Source organism: Strix aluco, chromosome 21 (genome assembly GCF_031877795.1).
Source record: "Strix aluco isolate bStrAlu1 chromosome 21, bStrAlu1.hap1, whole genome shotgun sequence".
Lineage (NCBI taxonomy): Eukaryota > Metazoa > Chordata > Aves > Strigiformes > Strigidae > Strix > Strix aluco.
In genome coordinates, this window is record NC_133951.1 from 11,043,462 (window position 1) to 11,066,353 (window position 22,892).

Genomic DNA, 22,892 nt, shown 5'->3' on the forward strand with positions numbered 1-22,892 from the left:
TTCTCTTATTGCCTCTCCTAGCCACATAATCTGGGATTGTCTTAAAACCTGTAGGGAGGATGGGTTTATTGCATTTGTGATCAAAGAGACTAGAGAAATTTAAAAGTTTTAAAAGGAAGAGATTAAAGGCCACGAAAAGAAGCATACGGCTCCCAATCTGTGCAACTGTATTTGCAAATGTGCAGAAAATGAATGGTGAGAACAATCTGTATCCTTAAGAAGATGATGTAGAAAGGCAGAATATTAAATATTATATTGGAAAGAACTGGACAGGCTTTACATTTGGAAGCCAAGTAATTAATTGAGATTGAAATACACAATGAAATGGAAAGCAAAGAGTAACATTCAGGCTAAAATGTCCTTTTTGCGGTGGGTTTTGGTTTTTTTTTTTTTGGCGGGGGGGTGTGACAGCTTTTTTACAACAGACAAACATTTATACGCTTTCACTTTCTAAGAGGAATGAAAACTCATTGTTATTTAGACTAATTCATCCACAGAATGACAAAAAAGTAGAAGAAAGGTTTTAATTGGGTCATGTTTACAATGGTTGATAGTTTCTTTTGGGGAAAATTTTCAAAAAAACTCGTCAGATGATTCTAATACCTCAGGAAAAAAAGATCATACAGGATACTGCAGAAATATAAGTGCTGGTGTATTTAAATTTCTTTCTTTTGTTCTCCTCATGACCTACAATGACATGTTTTAGCACATACTTTGCTACTGACTTCTCTCTTCCTTGTAGCCAAAGCAGAAAGTCAGGCTATGAGACCATGGTAAGTTAACAACAAATTTAATACCTTTTTTCCTACAAGCCCGTTTCCCATTTTATTTCTTTTTCTTCTGTCTTCAGACTAAGTTGCTGGCTTCAACCTCATTCAGATGTAGCTAATCCAAGATATAACTTCTATGGCCAATCACCACAGCTAACCTGGTTTGGATATAAATAGTATAAAGCCAGACTCTGCTGAATCCATTGATTACATTCACACTGGCAAACTCCTCACTCATCTACACTACTAGGACTCAGAGGGACAAATCTGTGCTTGTTTGGCTTGGCTTTGTTTCATAATATATGATTCTGTCTTGTGATGTTTTTATTCTATCATTGAAAGCAAAGAAGGTATTCAAGGGATTACCAGCTGGAAGGTTGTTCGTTTCTGTCTTCACAACAAAAGTTTTTTTTTTTTACCAGCCTAGATACAAGGAGTTTGTGGTCAGAAGGCTGTAATAAGGCAGCTAATTTGCACTTGAAACACTAACACATACAGGACATTAAATTTCCTATGGAAACAGTTAAATAACAGGTCAACTTAGAAATAAAGACAAGTTGCTAGAGATGAAAGTGATAAGGCAACCTATATAGAAAATTAAATACTATAAACAAACAAGTTAAAAGTGGGTGTGCTTTTTTCTGGAAGCTATTTTTTCTGTCCCTTGTGAGGCTTCGGGTGAGAGAAGATTTCTATGTTTTTCTTGTTATTTTAGATCCAGATAGTCAGCCATTGCTGAGAAATGCAGCTAAGGCAGAGAAATGAAACAGATAAGAGCTAAAAGATTTTTTTTCCAAAAAAGCTGAGCACTCCTAAATTAATTACAGGCAGGTAATACGGTAGCAAGCATGATTATTATCCCATGTGCTAAGTAATTAGACACCTGTGCCCATCTACAAACTTAAGCCAAACTGATCAGATTGTCCAATGTACAACACATAAATGTAATTTATTGAGATAAAAATTTCTACTACAAATCAGATTTCCTCTTCTGTTAAATCCTTCTTGGAGTTAATATCTATGCCTGAAAGCATTGTTCTTCCCTCTCTGCCTCTGCATTTTTCCTGCCCTGCCAATAAAGCCAACAGTCATCCCAACAAACTTAAATCTTGACTTGCATTAGCTGGACATCATAAGATGACGTCTTAGTAGGATAGGCAGGCTATGACATGAATGGCATGACAAAAATATCTTTAAACATTAGAATTTGAAATTAAATTAAATTTATCTCTGCCTCTCTATTATATTGATTCATTGCCATTGAGCTTCAAGAAAATAGAAAAAATACAGTAGGCAGCTAGAAGAGCCCCCAAGCTTAAATGCACATATGCAGTATATATGCTTCATTTTTAATTCAAATATTGGTATTTCACTGAAGCTTTTGGGTTTTCTCTGTATTTTCTCCCATTCCTGAAATATAGCCTAGATATGCAACTTGCAGGTATTGACAATCTGTATGATGACGAGCACTTTCTGTGAGTAGAATACATATGTATCCATCATTTGTAGGATGGTTTAAATCTAGATTTCATAGTATGTGAAAGTTAGAGGTATAATTGCAGTAAGGACTGCAAGAATAATCCTTTTTTTTTTTTTTTTTTCCTTCCCTATTAAAAAGGTGAAATCTGGCACAAAACCTAGTCTCCACCTTGGAATTCTAATCTCTTTAGATTGCCATCGTCAGAACTACTGGCTAGTCTCCAATTTATTATTACAGCATCCTTTAGTAGGTTGTGTCATCTGGTCCACTTTGACTCTCATTTTTCTGAAGGAAAATTTGGTCTAAAATAAAAGAACACCCACTCAGAACTTGATCTATGGAGTTTTATTCAGTGTATAACTTTTCAGTAAGTCACGTTCCAACCTCAGTTACCCCCAAAGACCGTTAACTTGCTTTTGAGATTTACTTGGGCAAAGATTACAGGAATTGACCAATTTCAAACCTGTTCACTGGCTAAAACTATTTATGTGGACTCACATAATTGGAAGCAATTCTTCTATGGAAAAAGACTGAATCTCTCCCTGAGAGCGGTAAATTTGGCTCACTGAACAGCATGGGAATATCACTGTCTGCTGCGGAGTGGAAGAGGCAGTTACATATTTATCAGCAGCCTTACTCCCTGCTCCTTTTTATCTCCATGTCACGACTCCTCTATTATTCCGTCTCTTAGAAAATACCTCATTTACATTTGTACTTTCTGAACATAAAAATGTATTTTTATGCAATTATGTCAAAAGTAGCTATGCTTCCAAGACCATCATACACTATCAATAATATTTACTGAGATTAGTTTTTTTTAAAGTCACATCTATTTCAAATGCTAGATTTACTAATTAACTTCAGTAGTTCATTTAGAAAAATCAAGAAGTAGAGGCACAACCATATGACTTGTTCACACCCTCTGTCAGTATGGGCCTTATCTTATATAGCCATATGGGCTTCGGACATAGTATTTGTAGTTATGTTAACAAAAAGAGAGCTCTTCACACAGAAGGAATTTTAGGCTAACCTCTCCACTTGTTTGCCTGTATGTTTTGAGACTTATTAGAGGGGGAAGCTTCACAAAATCAAGATTTTTCATTACAAATTATACAGGAGACAAACAGATACTCAAGACTATCATACAGAAAAAGTCCAGGTGCAAATAAAATCATCCCTAAAAGTGTCCCTAGCTTTGATTTTGACATATTTTGCAGTGATGCCTAGCAAACCTTTCGACAATTTACAGAATGATATCCTGTAGTGCGGTGAGGCTAAGCCAGGGCACAGCTGAATCCATTTCAGCTGAAATCAGTGTTTCATGGCAGTTTCCTTAAATAGTGAATTTACATTTAATTTACATGTGCCATACTGAAGTTTGTTACAACCTAGTTCCATGTTACTAAGACAGGAGACAAAAATAGGGGAAAAAAACACCCTAAACCCAGCAAAACTAGAAACTGTTTTTCTTCTTAGCTGGCCATACATTTTTACATTTTTATTTTACTTTAGTCAAATGTTTCCCAACCAACACTTCAGAAATACACACTAAGGATGAAGCATGATGAAAGATCCAATACTGTATACTCGGTCACTTGTAGGGCTGCAGAAATGGAACTCACTGTCAGGAAAGGATTTTCTAACTTTAAATGATGGCACTGCAATTTACTTAGGTTGCATATCAAATAATATCTGCTTTTAGCTGGCTGGTTTTAGCATGCTCAAGCTATTAATGTGTCAAATGATACTGGTGTTAATTTATAACTATATGGAATACAGAACTACCTCTTGTTTTCATCTGGCAAATGGTCATTCTGAGACATACATTTTCAACACTATATTATCTTTGAATGACAAGAAACAGAAACACGTTGATAATATATTTTTCTCTTGATTGACAAAGTAATAGTATTGTAGCTCTGATGCCTTTATCAGCATTACTGAGACACGCATTTGCAAAAACTTGCCCAATGATACCCATAATTTGTTATCTTGAAATATAACTCTGCCTCGAAATCTTTACCCCATGCCTTAAGAATAATGGTATTTTTGCTAATAAATATCATGGCCCTTTAACAAAAAGAAAGATTATGCTATTTTAAGATCTTGCATGCTATTCTGTAATAATCAGGATCCAGCCATTGAGTCTTCCAGAGCAAAATGTGATGCTACAAAGAGCAAGGCACTGTAAATTTTACATACAGTGAATTTCCACTATTGACAAATATTGGATTATTTTTACAAGCTGTACTTTTTTATTTTCCTCAGATGCTATCAGATGGCAAAAATTCACTGCCCAAATATCATCAGAAATTAATTCTGCGACTAAAAACCAAAACAACAAAAAGCAGTCAAACATAATGATCCTTCTGCAACAAACAGGAAAATTGAAATGTCTCTGTGATTCAGTGATTTGCTTGAACAGTGGCTGCCTTCCCTTTACCTTTCCTCTACCTTCAGCTGCAGACTGCTTTTTAGAAATTTTCACCAGGTCTAGACTGTGGCATGCAGGAACAGACAGGGAGCTGCAGTGCGTGAGAGCATTGTGCATTGATTACAGCATCTACTAGAGCCATGTGGTGGATCCTTTGTATCCAGCAGAAAGCCTAAGATGGGAGACAACTGAGAGCAATACACTATTTAGAATAAAATTAGCCTTATGTGGCATAAATACTGAACAATCAATAGACTACTAAAAGAAAATATCTGCCCAAATAAAAAAAAAGAGGTTAACAAAGTCTGCTCATGAAAACCACAGACTAAGCATTTATTCACAAACAAGCAGTAACTTATACCACTCCTGCCTGTGATTTCTGACCATTTCATTAATTAGATAACCTTAAGAATTCTCCTATTTAAGTTATGGTTTTAATATTCAGAATATAGACTTTGTGTATCTATATTCAAAGTACTTAATTGCTAATTTTTCTCATGGGAAAAAAAGTGTGCACTGAGTGATTAATATGCCCTTTTATAGCTTGTCTGTGTTCACTGAAGCTGTCTCTCGTAGGCACCTGCACCTCCCTCTTCCCAGCAGCTCCCACTGCAACCTTGACTTACGTAAGCAGCTAAAGATGCAAAAGGGAAGCAATATTTTCACGTACTCTACAGATACCACCTACGGTGTCATTTACATTTTACAAAACATTCTAATTTTTAGAAATTCCATTTTGTCATTTAAAAGTAAAATAAAAATAAAATTTCTCTTTAAACTAAGTTTACTTTTTCAAAGACCCGTAAGAGGAAATGCTGAATGGCCTGACTCATTGGTCTAGCTTCTAACACTGTTAATGAAGCTATAAAGCTTCAGCATAGCAGTGACAATATTTGATGTACAAACATGTTCACCCAACATGTTGCCATGCGAACATCTAGATGCAGTACAGCAAAATCAGCTGCGCTGTAGCACTAGAAATCACAACTGGATGGATTTATGGTGCTGCACTACTACCATCTACACAATGCTTTATCTAAATAAACGGTCCATTTACTGTCCATTGTTCTTTCTGGAAATTTTTGTATTTGTGCAAATCAAGTGCAAACTTTAATAGATCAGAACAATAGTGCTTTAAGCACATTTAAAATAGGTTAAAATGATGATAAAGTCTAAGACATAGAAAAATCAAGTTCCAAAGCAGATATCATTATCTTTGACTAGTTTCTTCTATTGTGACAACTGGGAAGAAAAATCAGGACGACTTTTGCATCAAAATACATTACAGTAATTAGGTAGAAATTTACCAGACAATGCAACATGTTAAATAAAATAATTCTAATAACATACTAGCCTGCTAAATGACAACAGGAACCTGAGAGCGTTTATATTGCTTTCTTCCACTAATCAATGGAATTAGCTTTAGTATCCTCATATCTAATTATTGCTTTTCACAATCAATATCTACTTTATTAGTCAGCATGGAAGTGAAGAATAGATCAGATTCAAAGATTTCAAAAAACTTGTATGATCTCAAAAAATATATCTAGAAATAGTTCAGTTAAAGTCAGACATGCATTACTGCCCTCAGTACTGTAATATTAATATTCATTCAGTATATTTTGCATTACAACTCCAAAATTTACAGAAGTATTTTTGGATTAATTATTTGTTCATCAGCCAAGGTTGATAGTTGCAATAAAGAAAAATATAGTGTATCCATAGAAATCTATAAAAATGGATGCTATGCTTCCTGTTGTTTTCTGAACAGGCAAACATAGGGAAATTGAATCTAAACTTTTCTGATATGAAGTAGAAATACACGTCACATTTTCCTAAGTGAGGTTTAAGCCTACCCATTGAGTAATAGAAATAGGATCAACTCTTGGTCCTAGTTCCAAGGTGTCTGGTTTAACAGAAGTCTCTCCACAGGCTCAATCATGTCTCTGTATTTACTAACCTTCCAGCATTTCAGTGCTGTACCAGCCACATCTGTGTCACTGGATCAACAGCAAAAAATGTAGATCTTCCCTTGGTTTATTGTGTTCACACTAGTGAATAGCATAGCTCTCAGAATTACAAGAATCATGGAAATTAGGGCTGGAGTGCAGCCCTCTAATTCAGGTTCTCTTTCTCCCCCTCAGTTCAAGTAAGGGTCAATTAAATCTGTTAATCTTGGTAAATACTTGCCTAGTCTGTGACTCAGGTACTGCAATATAAAGGCAATATCATATTATCCCACTGGCACTGGTAAAAATTACATTTGAAGAGATGGATGCAAGCAGAGTAGAGATTTTTTTGGTTTACATAATCTGAGTATGCTACCTCTGTGTTACTTTCATCTTAAATTCACTGGCTGGGTACTACTATTCAGGGCTTGATTCATAGTATTTTAGCCACAAAGCTGACACAGAGAGAAAAAATAATTGAGAATTCACTGATTAAACAGCTTCATTTTTTCCTCTGTTAGGCATCAGTACAGAACGTGTCTTCTCACTGCTGACATTATAAAGTACCAGAAAACTAGTGTGCACCCTCCCAAAACCAAAGGTGTGGGCTTGCTCTGAATTAAAGTACTGCCAAAAAGCAGAAGTGAACATTAAAAAGTGCATAACTTACATAATGCTCATATAGTTGATAATGTAATACACTTCTTTTTTTTCTCCTCTCTCACTGATCTGGCTTAGACTAGGAGTGACTGAAAGTTGTTGGTGTCTGGTGGCTAATACATGATCTGTGTCATGTTCCCATTGGGAAAGTGTCTGTATGCCAAAAGCATTATTCAAAATTATACCTTGTTCTTTTGCATGTAATTATTCTGCCATAAGCAGTGCAACAGCTGTCAGCCTTATTAACACACAGGCCCAAGGCGGTTAGGGAAATGCCTCCCATCTGGAGAACAGAACACTTTAACCTTAACAAGCCTGCTAGAGGGACACCCCTGGAAACTGAAAGGCTCTGTGTTTCAGATCCTTTAAAATCTGCTTTACTGTCTTCTTCTTCCTCAATAATTAGTTTAAGCACTGCCTCATAGGTCTTTGTATTACAGATCAATTTTCCAGACATTTTACCCTGTATTTCATGCCTACAAGAAACTTCTTCCCATAAGTCTGCAAAAAAAGACTGTTTAAAGCACACCAAAATGAAACATATAGAAACGTATTTGTGTGTCAATCCAAGGGTTGAATCTTTACATGCCTGGCTTTACCAAACACTATTCTTTTCTTGCAAGTTGTATGACTCTGCTTTGCTCCTGTCAGGGCTACAAGGTCTGACTGACCTCCTGCCTTCTATTCCTGAGCATCTCCCCATCAGCAGCTGCCGGCAACTCACTCCCACCTTTCCTCTAGAGATGATTTTGCACAGTTAATTTTACTTCTCATCTCTAAGCTCTAATTCTGAGAACTTTTTAACTTTTAGTAAGTGATTGCCAAAAGCATCACCTCAGTAGCCCAGCCATTGTTCTCTTGAAGTTGTTTACTGAGATCTCTCATGTCTGACCATTGTTTAGCTTCCTGTTTGCTCTTCCTAACAGCTCCTTTGATTCAACCCCCTTTACTCAGAGAGAATAATGTGAAACAGATAAAGTGGAATACAATTACACCAAAAAAAAGACTAATCTTTTCTTTACTCCATAAATGTTCACCAGGACTAAATTCACATATGTAAATTATGTTGTGTTTAGAGAAGTAACAAGTAGACTGTGAGGTGAAGAAGGGAAGTTGTGTACATCAGAGGGGTCTTTCATCTCATGGTGCTTTAGAGGTAACCACTCTGCAAGCTGAAAAGCTGCTAATAAACCCGCATAGGTGCAAAGATACAAGCCTGATTAGGACTTCTTCCCCGAATGAAAGACCTACAACCCCTAGATACAGACCATGATTAACTAAAAGGGTTAAATCAAATCTTGCAAAAGCCATCATACTTACACTGTCATTGCTTCCTTTGTTGTCCTCGTATTTTGTCTCTATATGAATGGAGAATTTAGGCAAAAATGAACACTGCAACAAAAGAAAAATATGTTTGACATAAAAAATATGCCTTGCTTCATCAGCTGACATATTCAGTACATCTTGTTTGGTGTCAGCTTTTTTATTTTTTTCAGATTACTTCAAGAAAAAGAGTAAATGTACACAGAACATAAGACAGGTTTTTATGATTCTAGAGGTATTTAGAGATTCTATCTAACAGTTGAATACTATAATGAAGGTATAAATAAATTAGTGTAAGTACTCTGGAATAACTAGATACAATAGTTTTCATGCTCAGTACGCATACAAGTACAAATGTCCTGAATGTCTTGTTATAAATTCAGTTCACTAAGATCTTGAGAGCAACTAGATATTTGTCATCATAGATTAGTCTACCCCCCATATAAAAAATCCAAGGACACTTCACTAGCTGCAGGTGCTAACCAAATAGACAACAATGCTTTGATGTGTGAGGGCTTTTCGAAATTTTCAGTGAGAAATGAATTTGAGCATAATTTCCTATTAATGAAATTAAGATGGATTATGAGCTGCTATGGAAATTCCTTTATACTAAACCCAAATCAGTCTTTAGATAGTAATGCAAGAAAATTAAGAATGCACAGATGTTTTTCTATTAAAGATAATATTTCTGTATTTTACATGGAAATAATTTTTCTGTGGATTGCTTAATTTAGTTGGCTTATCAAGGCTAGAATTCATAATACTAGGCAACATAATTTCAGTGGAAAAAATATTTCAAATTTCTTTAGCATTTCACAGTTGTTCTTTCAAAACAGCTTTTCAGATAGGCAGATAGAGTAGCTGTCTAACTAACTATGAAGGGAACTAGTTCAGCATCTTTACTATTAGTCATCAAGTCTTTTCTTGCATTAACTGCCAGTGAAACTGAAGTGCCAGTTCCTTATATGATGCATCACTAATACCCGATGGCAAAGTGGCTTTGTAAAGACTATGACTACTTAATGTGCTGTACATACAGATTATACAATAAGGACATTATGATGCCTCAGTGTTCACAGTGCTGTCGGTCCAAGTTTGGACTTGATAAAATTCGGAGAGTTCTTCTAAGGGAGGGGCTGATGACTAAGAAAAGAGATGATTTAGAAGGCCAGCTGTAGTGCAACAAAATTGAAATGAGAAGCCAGCTCCTTTGAGACTGCAGCAAATGTATTCGTGATTCCGTGGATATCACCCAACAAGTCCTTGTTCAATCTTCTTCTGGTCACAGGCTGTCTAGCATTCACTAAGCACATCCAGAATCAATCCTTGTTGAAAAAACGAATGAGAGAGTTTTGCCAGAATAAAGTTCTGGTGCCATGGAAGGCTTCTGGTCAAACTGTCTTGCCATTAACATAATGAAATACTCCCATGTAACATGCTGGTGCTGCAATATGCCCAGACTGCACAGGCTTCTCTTCAGATCTTACATTGTTTTGCCTTTTATTAAAGATTTCTGTGGAGTAGTACATTTATGAATTCCATTCCAATCTGAACTGTGACTAGCTCTCAGCTATGCAACTTGTTCATTGAGTGAATATGTGGGAGGCAAAAAAAAAAAAAATCAGCAGTATGTAGAGTGCAGGATGGGGCAAGTTCAATTACAGATCTGCTAGCTCCTATTACTTACATTTTATGGGCAATTAAACATTTCCTATGTATACATCTCAGGAAGTGCTGGCTGAAAATATACAATATTTATAAGCAGTCTGTCAGAACTGGGGATCTTGTAACACAAATTAACACACAAAAAAAATCCAGATATTCTCCCAATTGAGGTTTCACTATGTATCTCAGTATGTTGCGCCTATTCTGGCAGACATCCAAAGGCATCTGCAAACAAAAGCCTTGGCAAACAGTAGGCACTACAGGGAAAAAAGTTGGGAGAAAAAAAAGCAAAAAAAGCCAAGGTTTTTCATAAGGCTCTAATTTGTTCTCCAAAATTAACCAAAAGGTGGAATGAACATCCTTGAACTATGTTAATGTTATCTGGAAGAGGAGATCAATGAAAGGGGTTGATTAGAACAATTCTATAATCAAATGTTCCTAGAGTAAGAAAAGTTACATATGTGATGTTACAAAAAAACATAGGGAGTAACCTAGGAGACACAGGGATGCCAGCATGTCCTAAAACAGTATTTGATGTTGCTCAGAGGATTCATATTCAAACACCATAAACTGATATTCTAGTTGTTTTCCATATTTGCAGGAGAACATGGAGGGTTGAAAAGTAAATTACTACTGGAGGTGGATTATGAAAAGCAGATTTAAAAAAAATGTATAACCTAACAACAGATATCTTCTACTGCAGTTTTTAGAGCATTTGGAAAATAACTACACTGGTGCTAGGGTGGTAAAAACATGGGTTATTGATCTCAAAAATTTGTGTTTTACAAAGATGCATAACTACAGGGGTCACAGCCCAGGTGTACAGAGCTCTTTGCTGACAACAACCTAGTGGGAAAGCATCCTTGAGGAAATGAGAGGAGACTGCCAGTGAATATTTTGTGTTATCAGCAGTTACTAGTATGCTTACTTAATGCAGTAACTGGTACTGCACTACTGAGGACACAATGCTTCGGTCTGAATAACAGCTTTTAGAAACATTCTCCCTGAAAATGGTAGAGATGTATGTCATACTAGCTACAGTCTACTAATTGTTTAGAACAGTTATTAGGAAAACAGAGTTTACTAGCATCGTGTCTGCATATTTCAAGGTTACTGCTCTCAGCCACGTTTTACTTACATGTTAGTGTGTGTTAAATATCTGCCCTCTTGATTTGAGGACCAAAATTTAATTCTCTTTGCTACACAATTAAACAACATCAACACTCCCTAAATAAAATCTAGTAATTGATAAAAACAGAAAACAGAATGACATCAGTGATCTGTTAGTAGTGGAAGGGTCATCAAGGCCACAATGCTTGAGCAGACTGAGTATCTAGGTCAGAGCTTTGTGAGTCTGCAAACTTTTAAGTTATACAGTCTGAGTCTAGTTTGTTGGAACCCTCTGTGGCTATGGAGAGTGCTCTGACTATGCTGACCTCAGTGGCTCTGGCAGTGCAGTTCTCTTGGCTCTTTTAAGTAGTAGAGGGTCCACCACAGGACTTGGTGCTGCTCTCATGGTCCTGCTGTCAGGTTTGAAAACTCCATTGGCAGAAGGAACTTCAGTACAGCATCTTCCACATTTACAGAAAATACAAAGCTAACACCCTATGAAAGCAGTTCCTCATCCCTGGTTCTGATTAAAGTTTCTTTACCTTTGATCTAATTATAGAAATTCAGGAGTTGTTGGATGGAGTACATTTTTTCAGTACACAACAACTTTTTTTTTAATTAAAATAGTTGCTTTTAGGTCACAGTTTCAGAGACAGTGGAGGATAAAAATGCAAAATATGAAAAACCTTTGTGCTGTTTGATTTGAAGCATGGCTATAGTTTCAGAGGAAATTTTGAATAAAGCCAAACGCCAGATTTCCCTTTTACCTTGCTATTAAAAAATATCTACTATTTTCAATCACTGTCTGGAGTTTACCAGTAATGAGTCAGATCATGATACTTTGAAATGCAGCCATTTCATATATTGAACTTGAGGGCTGCATTAGGCTGCCTGTAGCAGTTCAGCAAGCTACTGCTTGAATCTAGTTGTTGTTTCTTGTGACCCAGAATCTAAACTCTAATTAAAAAAAGAGATCTTCTAGTCTTGTATTTCAAAAAAGAAACATTAAGAAAAGACTAAGGATCTTCAGAGTGTTATACAAGAAGAATTGTAAATGCCATTTACCTCAAGCCACCTCATTAGAGAGCAGAAAGTCATTTTCTGCACAAAGCTATCAAAAGTCAACCTCCCTATGTATTTAGCATAAAGGCAAGGACTGTAACTATCTAATTTGAAATTATAAATGGTAACATGAGTTTACCTCAAATTAAAACTAAAATTCACCAAAAAGTGCTCCATTGCAAATACATCTCTCAAAACCTCAACTGACTGGCAACCACTGCTTTAGCAGCTATGGGGGGTCTCACTGGCTTTCAGGAACACTTAGCAGGGTCCAAATTTTGAACATTTCACAGAATGTGTCTCATGATTCATCAGCTGCACTCTGACTAATTGGCAGAGGGCTCTGGCAGAACCAGAAAACTGTTTATGCATCATTCAAAAGACTTTATTATTCATCATGCAAAAAAGTTGTTGAGTTTTTTTCCCCCCTCCTTAAGCGGCTGCATATTTACTTAGCCGGGGATTAAAAGTGTTATGCAACAGTCAGAATCAAACTTGGGAGTGAATGGTAGGTAATAAACCTCTTAGTAGATTTTTTTTTTTTCCCCCAAAGCACCACTCCCTTTCTGCTCTGCCTCCCCCTGGGCGGGTGTTCTTCCAGCACAAACCTGGCAGCCGATCGATACACTGAGCACGCACAGGAATGCACAGGGCACTGTTTCCAGTTTTCCATTTCACTGTCTCTACAGCTTGCAAGGTTCCTCTTTGAAAAAAATAGCGGCAAATAGAATCTTTAACTTGAAATTAGACTTAAATCCTACGTAATAGAACAAAATCTTCAGAGGTCTATTGTCTTCAATTATAAGGTTTCTTTGTGTATAGCTCTCAAAGGAGGTGTCTTTTATACTGTCACCTCCAGATTTTTTAGATGTGTTATAAAGTCCTTAAAAATTTGTTATAATCCACTACACCTGTGACATTCAAAAACAAGTAAGGAGACTATTCCATTTGTTTGTTTGTTTTCTTAACACTTTCTATATTTGGCACCCCTTTTGGGAGAACCAGGAGAGTTTTGAGGCTCAAGAGAGTAACCAGTGAAATAACCAGTCTGTAATAGTAATTACCACACATAAGCATGGGTATTTCCAGATTAAAATAAAGTGAAATGAAAGCAGCATATGGAAAACACAGACCGCAGTTGCATTTTCAATTCACTACAGATAACCTCTTGAAAAATGAAAGGCCTATTTTTAGCATGATGATTGATTAGTGTTGCCATAGCAATAAGCAACACTTACAGGAACAGGGTAGAACCTAAGTGTGCCAAAACACTTGCCAAAGTCTTAAAGAGACAGTCAAACAACATACAGTGTTTTACAATTGTTTTATGGAGAAGACTGTAAAAATAACCTTTGCATAGTAATTATGCCCAAGGTGGGTACAGGAATTACTATAGTCGACAGTAAATACGGTGGACAGAGGGTAACTGAGGAAGGTTTCTTCACCCTCTGTAACCTGCTTTGTATGAGCGAGTGCTATTTCATCAATACCGTTTTAGCTAGTTTCATTTTCCATTTGGTTTCTTTCTGCAGAATGTTCAAAGAACTGCTAGAGGCCTCATCACTGCACTTCACTTCTGCTCCTTGTGAATATTAATCCACAATCTTTCGGAGTTATTTTTGTACAGTAAAAATTAATCCCACTTTTTTTTCAAGCAGCAGAAGCACATTCCCCTAAATCTTAACATAAAAGCCTGGAGAGGGAGTCATGGCATGTAAATGTTCTCTCTGATCTCCCACCACTTTTTAGACTGAGGATTCTTTTTTTTAATATGGTCATGTATACATTATTTTGGCAACACAGGTGGAACTGAATCCTTTACAGAGCAATCTCCATGGAGTCTAGAGGTAAAGAACACAGTAACTACTGCAATGAGGTGAGACTGGCCCAGCAAAATTAATTTTTTTATTATTAGAGCATTATTATTTTATTATTAGAGTAACTTTTAGATACCACATCCTTTGCATTCAAAGTTTTTGGGCACTGTTTTGGTAGTCAGTGGGTAACAACACCATTTCTTTACTGAAGATCAAAAACCTGGAAAAGACAAATGGAGTCCCTACTTCTCCTTAACAGACAAAGGGGAAGTGGGGTAATGGAAGGGCCCCAGGCTTACTCAGGCAGGAGGGAATGCCCAGCACAGCAAGGGGCAAGGAGGGAAAACAGGCAGACACACACACACCAGCTCTGGAGCAATACTGGGCATTTATAAACAAGAAGAATGGATGGAATGGGAGGAGGGATGCAACATGGGCAACTGCCAATGGCAAGCACAGAACAGAGACCTGGATGTGGAAGAAAAATCAAAATCACACATGGGTATAGATAAACAAGATGTCATCGCTACAGTTTATACGCAAGAAGATATGTGAAGATAATATAGTGATGTCTCTACAGCGTATTTCAAATTACGTATTTCCTTCAGCTATTTACAGGAAGAATAAAGACAGTTTCTTTAATTGAATATTCAAAGTTTTTTGGAAAATGGCCACCATGTTATTGACTACCTTCAGAAAACTCTGGACAGCACTGCATGTGAGCGCACAGAGCTGCTACACAGGTTACTTACTACACAAACTAGCATCAATCAGGATGACAAAGTCGGAAGAGAATAGACGGAAAGGGCTGGGCAGGGTGATGGCAGGATTTGGAAGATGTGACTCAATGACAGGGAGGAGAATTTGGAAAGCAAGATAAGCACCGGAAGGTGGCAAAGAGCAGAAAAAATACTGTTGAGCGGAAAAAAGAACAATGCAAAAAAGGGGCTTGAAAATAAGCAAGAGAGTTAAACTCTCATAAACAAGCTCAGAAAGAAAACCACTGTTTGTATTACATACAATAACTTGAAGATGAAACAGTCGACTAACAACCAGTATGAAACTCAGCACTTATCTCTGTTTTGCCTTCCCTTAGGATCTCCTTTGATACATGGGAACAGTGACCTGTTTATTGAGGAAGAATGGAAGTGAGAAGCAGTGTGCCCAAGTGAAAAGGACAGTCCCATGAATCAGAGAGGGGTTTGGATTGCTTTATAATAAGCCACTGGTGGAAAAAGGGATTCTTCCAAGCAGCTTGATTTGCTCTGTTTCAATGAAATTAAGCTATTAAATGAGAATACAGGTTTGCAGCTTTCTAAAAATGTATTACCTGTTTCTTATAAATACTGCAGAGGTCCTTCCTTTTGCTAGAATCTCTAAAGGAACCAAGTATGTGTTTTGCTAGAGCAATGTCACCAGTTAGCCTGTCTTCTAAGTTGGGGGGTGAGAGGGGAGGAACTCTGGTAGTAGTAGGTAGTACTACTTTGTAGTAGGCTCTAACCCTGCAATACAGATTCTGTTGTATTTTTGATGCAGACTCTTCATATAGTCAAGCTGGAGAAAAGTTTGTGCACTGAAGACTGATGGGTTTCATCCAAATTTCAAGCACTGGTAATCAGATAAAGAGAACATAAGAAAAAAACCTCTACAGATTGCTGGCAATGTTTATCTGAAACAACTTTTTTCCCCTCTCAAGTCATCTCATTATAAAAATAACAATTACAAAAACATTCCTTCCAGATAATTTACTTCATGGATGAATTTACTTCATGAACTGGTAGCTGAGTAAGTGAAGGACAAAACATGTCTGTTCTCAAAAGTAATCAGAAACCAGCAGGTCAATAATGGAACATTTAGCAACTATCACTCTGGGGCCTTGACATATACCAGATGAAATAATTTTATTTGCCTCAGTCATTTGCTGTAGAAAAATCAGTGTCATTGTGATATATCTTCAAAGGAATCGTTGTCGCCTGCTTTCTGTTCCATAACTGGTTTTCATAAATATTCTGAATTTATATCCTATTCCTAAATTAATTTGAGAAATTGGCAGGTTGAAAGAATATGCTTCCTCCTTGCAGAGAGTAAACCATGCCATTTTTAGTGGTTTTTTAGCTTTATTTGTGAAACTAACAATTGGCCCTAAATTATGCATTAAAAAAGTTTTCCAGCTGTTTTTAAATTTCAGCCCCAGAATTTAAATATTGCTAAGAACACTGAAGCTGTTCAGAGCAGGCAGCAAAACTATTTGAAATTATCCCTGGTAAAAACTAGAACTGCACCTTCAAACTCAGAAGAGTTTGCTTAAATTCTGTTTGTATTTTTCGTAGCCTCTTTGTACTCCAACTTGATAGCTAAACTTTGTTAGGCTCAGTTTCCGTGCACTTTGATCATATGAATTTTTTCTACCATGGTTTAGTCACCACACATTCATGATCTGATTATTTGTTTGCCCCTCTCTGTCCAGAATCTCAACTGTCACTTAAACAGGTCAAATGGATATTTGCTCTGTGCTGCTTATTGTCTATCAATATCCCAGCACAGGTAAGGAAACTTAGTCCTATGCAATCCCTTTTCATTTGGTTTGCAATACAGGTTTGCTTTCTAGTTAATTATTTCTAATCTAGCTGGACAACCTCAGAAAGAAAAATAAGAAAGGCTCCTGAAAGTTCAGTCATTCTTGTCCACATATCTAAGAATAGCATAAATATTTTACACTAAAGATATGTATTTGCAAATGGTGTGATAAGCTGGCACATAAGGATTTGTTGAGAGCTGCAAGGCATCTTTTCTCCATCCTCCAAGTGAAAAAGGCTCCAGCCTGTGATTAGCGAAGGAATTCTTTCTAAAAGCCAGCAGCTCACAACACCCATTGCCCAAGAGCATGCGTAGCTTGACAGGAGGCACTCACCACTACCGAAGTCCTGCAATCGCTCACAGAGCAGAATCCCTAGGAGTTACTTCTACAGGGCTCCCTTTCAGCTGGATCCCAAATAGAGTTTCCCAAATATATGAGCCTAACATCAACCTAATCACAATATTAAGTGAACTTATAAATAAAAATTAAACATTTATTTTAGCGACATATCTTGTCAGGCTTCTAATTACAAGATCAAAACCAAAGCAACTCCTGCTGTAAGTTTAAGAGACTTTCTCAGATACAGTCCTGAAGTAATGCCCCAGCCACAGAAACAAGGGTTTGAACTTTGGCAGAGTATCTTACTCTCTAAATAGTACCCCCAAATCTGGATGACTTCCTTTGGCTTCAGCTTTGAAAGTATTTTTTCTACTTCCTCCTCCCTCTCAATGTCAGCAGGAAGCTTGCAAGGATTAGCTTAAGCTTTGATACAGCATTTCTTGGGACATTACCCATGTCTCATCTTCCTGATAGGAAGTCTTTTGTATTGCAGTTTTAATGAGGCCCTCCTCCACAAATAGCATAGTGTACATTTTAAAATGCTCTCCTGACATTACAGTATTTCACATATTACACACCACAAAAGCATCACTTGTGCAATAGTTCTGTTAAGCTCATTACCTTAAGTGTGTCATTTGCTTTACATATTATTAATATGGTTGTCAAGACTTGGTAGTAGACCTGCTGTTTGCTGTCAAGTTTAGGGGTTTGCAGTGTAACAAATACCATTCCTTAAAGTAGATGCCACCATAACTGGACCCAGATTATAGAGTGACATGCTAATTTCCATTCCTGTTTTCATGCATCCAATCACTCTTGGCTTTTTATACTACCATTGCAGAGAACAATATTCTGGAAATTATTTTCAATGCCTGCTGAGCTTTTCTTAGAAGATGTCCTAATTTCAGGTCCTTAAGAAGGTCATGTTTATGAAATCCATAATATTTCACAGGAAAACCAGACTGATGAAATTACTCTGCATCGTATCTCTGAATGCTAGTGTATGTGCTTAAATCCAATTTCTCAACAGCCTTCATATTTTACAACCGAAAAACCTTAAAACTATCAGCAAGAATCAGTCTGTTGCTCACATCCTCTTCCAAATCACTAACATGCACTGAAATAACACTACTGAGCCTTTAAGGTCCTTGCTCTTTATTTAGAGTGGAATTTATGAGGTTAAGTAAGGTGTGAACATACTATATAGCAGTATGTACTTGATAAGATAGTGCTGTATCTATCCAGTTATTGGCCTGCCTTTAGAATCAGTTTTCCTTTAAATGAGGCTAAATTTAATTCTTAGGATGTCCCACAGACCCTCTGAAGGGAATTTACTATCTTGAAGAAAAGGGTTTCCAAGCTGTCTTACATATTTTGGGCAATGTCTGTGGGTTTATTATTTCTTTCAGAATTCTCTAATGAATACAGAAGATCAAAATTTAGAGAAATATTCCAGACAAGGACAGGAATTATTCCCAGTGGTATATTTAACATTTTTGTTCTAGATTCAACAGTTTGAGGCAAAGGCACTTTCTCTATTTCCCTTGAAGGTAATTTCATAGTTTATCAGCTCCATTAAAATATATTTTAGATTTTTGTCTGAAGTACAGTTCCCTTAATCTCATCCCAATATTTCTAGTTCTGTTTCCTTGCACCATGGTGAGTAATTAGTCCCCAACTCCCATAGGCAGTTATACTGTCACTTAGTGACTGTTTTGCCTACCTTCTACATTTGTAGACTGATTTAATTTTTCTTTACAAGTCTCTTCAACCCTGCAATCACTTTTGCTGATGCTCCTGAACATCTCTATAGCTGTGTACATTCACCTAAATGTGTTTCAGGTGTTGTCTCATCAGATTAGATAAAGATCACCTCCTGATTCAAATTCTATGAGTATGGCATTGCTATTTGGTTTTGGTAATGTATTGCATTTCAAATTCAGACACATATTTTGGTCTGCTACCGCCCCTTTAATCATTCCTACTTGTTTTTTTCAGTTGAAGAAAAAAAAAATCACATTAAAAATTTCAAATTGACTTTCAGTTAAAGAAAAAATATATGTGTAAGTAACAGACATCAATGCAACACAGCACATGTCATCTTCCCAGCCTAAGATTAAACCTGCTATCAAATGGTAAACCCCTAATTAATGTAAACTGTGATAGGCCCTACTGAAGACATCTTCCAACAAACCCAGCTGAGAATCTGTCCCCTCATTACTACTGTCCATTATGGGACATTTGGGTTTCCTCTGACAATCAAATGAACTTTAAACATGAAACAAAGCAGAATATGTGATAAGTATCTACAGTACATATTGAAAAGCACAGTTTGCTACTTTAGATTTTCAAACTTGGTCATCACAGTTTCAACTCTAACTCTCTAGCTTTCAGATCTGAGCCTTTAAATCCCTTTATTTTTTCTCTCTTTTACATTTATCACATTAAAATCTTCTTCCTCTCTGTATGCCTTACTGGTTTTAAAAAAATCTGCACAAACGTTTTGAGCACTGCAGAGTTAAGACAAACAAGTGGATTATGTTTTATCTGCAGTCAGAAGTTCAAACTAAATCAAGGCAGCAGTTTCTGAAAGGTCCCTTCACCTGGAACTTCCTCACCATCTTCTCCTCACTTTCTAAAGGTTGCTGAAAACTTACTGTATATTATTGAGGCCAGCACATTTAAAACAATTTTTCTCATGATTTATGTGCTATATTTTGCCTTAGCTCTGCTAGAGGGAATAGTTGATTTTTCTGGGCACTGTGCCCAGATTATGTTTAATTTTGTCTACAGATTGTACAGTTTCCCAGATACTATACCAGAGATGAGCATTTTATAAGTTAATAAAACAATAAATAAAATAAAATCTGTTCTCATGTCTCCACATAATAACTGGAACCTTAAAAGCCTTACCCTGTTTTATAGAAGCTTCTCTTTGTTATAGTCAGTGACTAAAAATATATCAAATTATTTTGAAGTGATAAAAAAATAAGGTAAATAATTTATAGGATCCCCACAGAAACACTTCAAATTTAACCTTAGATTTCTTAAACAAATTGCTAAAATAAAGTTCCACTATTGAATGCATTATGTATTAGTTATATTAAGAAGGAATCAGGTTGGATTCCACTACTATATTTCACATAATTATTCTGTTTTTAGAATAAAAAGAGGAAGAAAAACTTACTGTGTATTCTGATTTCCAATTGTCCATTTGTAAAAAAAAGAATGATGAGAGAAAAGAAAAAAAAAAGAAATGTGAAATAAAACAATGATGCAAGATCCTTACAGTAAACATACATTAATAATAAAAAAATTTGTGTCAGATAATCTGCTGATTTATATTTGTCTAAAGTCTATGGGACAATAAAGGGTACAAGTCAGCACAGAATCTAAGCACCTTTTCTTTGCAGGGAAGAAATTGCATAGATACAACACTCCAGTTCTTACCCGTCCATAGTCTATAAACTGTATCTCCTGCTATTAGTCAATATAAGATGTAAAAATATATCCAGTTCAACAGGAGTTGTTAAAGAAACTTGGTATCTGTGGCTCAATATGTAATTTGGAGCTTCTGAAGATAAACTAAACTATCCATAAAGTACGAGTCAGTAATCATTTCTGCTTTATTCCTTACCTGTGATTGTATAAGGATAATAATTCCAAGCCTTCTCTGTGACATAAAATATTTTGGGAACAACTGCTCTAGCCCAGCTAGGCAGTTTGCTGAAAATAAAAAGAAAATATAAAATTAGAATATTCCAGGACTTAGAGTATTGTAGAAAACAAGATACTTCTAAATGTGCTCATAATTTGACAGGTGTTTCACAGGATACAGCAATACCTACACTTCACAACAGTATTTTCATCTCATGACTATGCATTCCGTCTCAGCTTTCTCCACAAGCGTAATATGAAACCAAGTCTGTCCCCCTCTCAAAGTGAGCAATATGGTGCCAGTGCAATAACCTCTGATCAGATTTAAATTGAGGTTGCACATTTCAAGAATTTATGGCCTCAAGCCTTTGGTTATGGACGAACTCAGCAGGTTAGACCATACAAGGTGTAACTGTGTCACGGTATCCTTAACCACAGGGAGGCACTCTCTAACAAGAGGTCATGAGTAAATATGTGATTTCAGTCCTCTTCGATCCTGATTCCATTATTTCTTCTTAGAGACTATTTCTTCTTCCTCCATATTCTCTGCTGGCACACAAACCTTCATGTTCAGCTCACCTAGCACGCAGTTTTTCCCACACTACCAACACCAACTCCTGAGTAGGAAGCTTTTACATTAAAATGAACAAATCACTCAAAACACCTCCGTGAGGCTGGTAAGTAGTATTAGTCCCATTTTGCTGATGGGAAAAGTAAATCACAAAAGTGAAGAAAATCATTGGAACTGATGTCATAGCTCAGAGCTCCATCTGCCAAGGGAACCTTCCCAATGTGGTGGTACAACAGCAGTAGAATAAGAAATGAAAAACATGGATAAGCACATGGAAAGATCATTAAAAGGTAATTAAGTATGGAAGAGTGGGAGCATTTTCTTTACCACAGATCTTGGGTGTCTCATTTCCAGAACTCTGGTCACATAGGGTACCAAAGAAGTGATGAACAAATACACATTTTAAAAAGGCAAGTTCATGATAATCCATCTTTCAACCCTTTCTTAATGACATTGATTATAATCAGTGAGGCTGCCAGGAACAAAGATGCAGTACTAGTCACTCACAGGAAGGCAGACCTTGGGAGACCACAAATATCACTGTACTTCAGGGACCCAGTTAAAATTGTGTTAGTCTAGCAATGTGTCAGGCAGATCACCCAGCCCAAGACTGAATCTTTACTGAACTAAAGCAGATGCTTTCAAACCTCAGTTTTCCAAGTGTAAATGTTCAAAACACTTATGTTTAGATAACTGTGTGCAGACTTTCCATATTAGCAAATTTCTGAAGAAAATACAGAGTTTGGATCATTAAGGCTTATTTAACCATGATCTAGCTACACATAAATATTGTATTTGTCCAGAGGCAAAAGGCAGATGTTAGTACGTTATCTAAAGACTCAAAGTCAAGTGCATTGACTTTTGTTTTTTGATGACATTGCTCAAAACAAAATTCTTTTCTTTACATAAACCTTTCTTGTGTACAGTCTTTTATGCAGCATTTTACATACTGCATAATAGACTTCACTGTATCAGATCTTTTGTTTATTTTGTCAACCTCTGTCAGTGTCTTTTTATGACTCTCTGCTCCCTCCCTTACCCCTGCTACACTTTACTCTGATGCCTAAATAATAAATACCAGAGGATGCAGACTTTCAGCTTCTGAAAACAGTGCTCCAGCAGGAGGGAAGAGGCATTAAAGACTCCTGAATATAACTAAGGCTTACACTGACACTAGAAAATTTTACTAGTAATGTCTTTGTTAATGTACAGCTGTTGTATTTTTTTGGTTATTGTTGGCTTCAGCATATTTGCCTGTCTACCTATCTTTGCTGGCATGGCACATCTCCAAAACCAAGTAATTTTATGAGCAAAACACACATTATACTCAGAGGTGCCAGCAAGTCACGGTCATAGACACACATGAACTGTTCCAAGGGTCCACTCAGAGAAAGAAAATGTAATATTTCTATTTTAGCAGTGCAGGTATCTGTGGATGACACTCTCTCTTTTTTTTTTTTTTTTTAAATGTAACTTC

The 22,892-nt window shown here is 36.5% G+C and overlaps 1 protein-coding gene across 1 annotated transcript in view; it reads right to left on the minus strand.

The window, feature by feature from the left end:
- PITPNC1 (phosphatidylinositol transfer protein cytoplasmic 1) overlaps nt 1-22,892 on the minus strand; it is an 84,833-nt gene that overhangs the window by 20,941 nt on the left and 41,000 nt on the right. Inside the window, exons 3-5 of the mRNA XM_074846847.1 lie at nt 20,825-20,913; nt 20,375-20,382; nt 8,614-8,685 (exon numbers count right to left, since the gene is read on the minus strand). Of these exons, the coding sequence (XP_074702948.1) occupies nt 8,614-8,685; nt 20,375-20,382; nt 20,825-20,913 (169 nt within the window). The remainder of the gene's footprint in view (nt 1-8,613; nt 8,686-20,374; nt 20,383-20,824; nt 20,914-22,892) is intronic.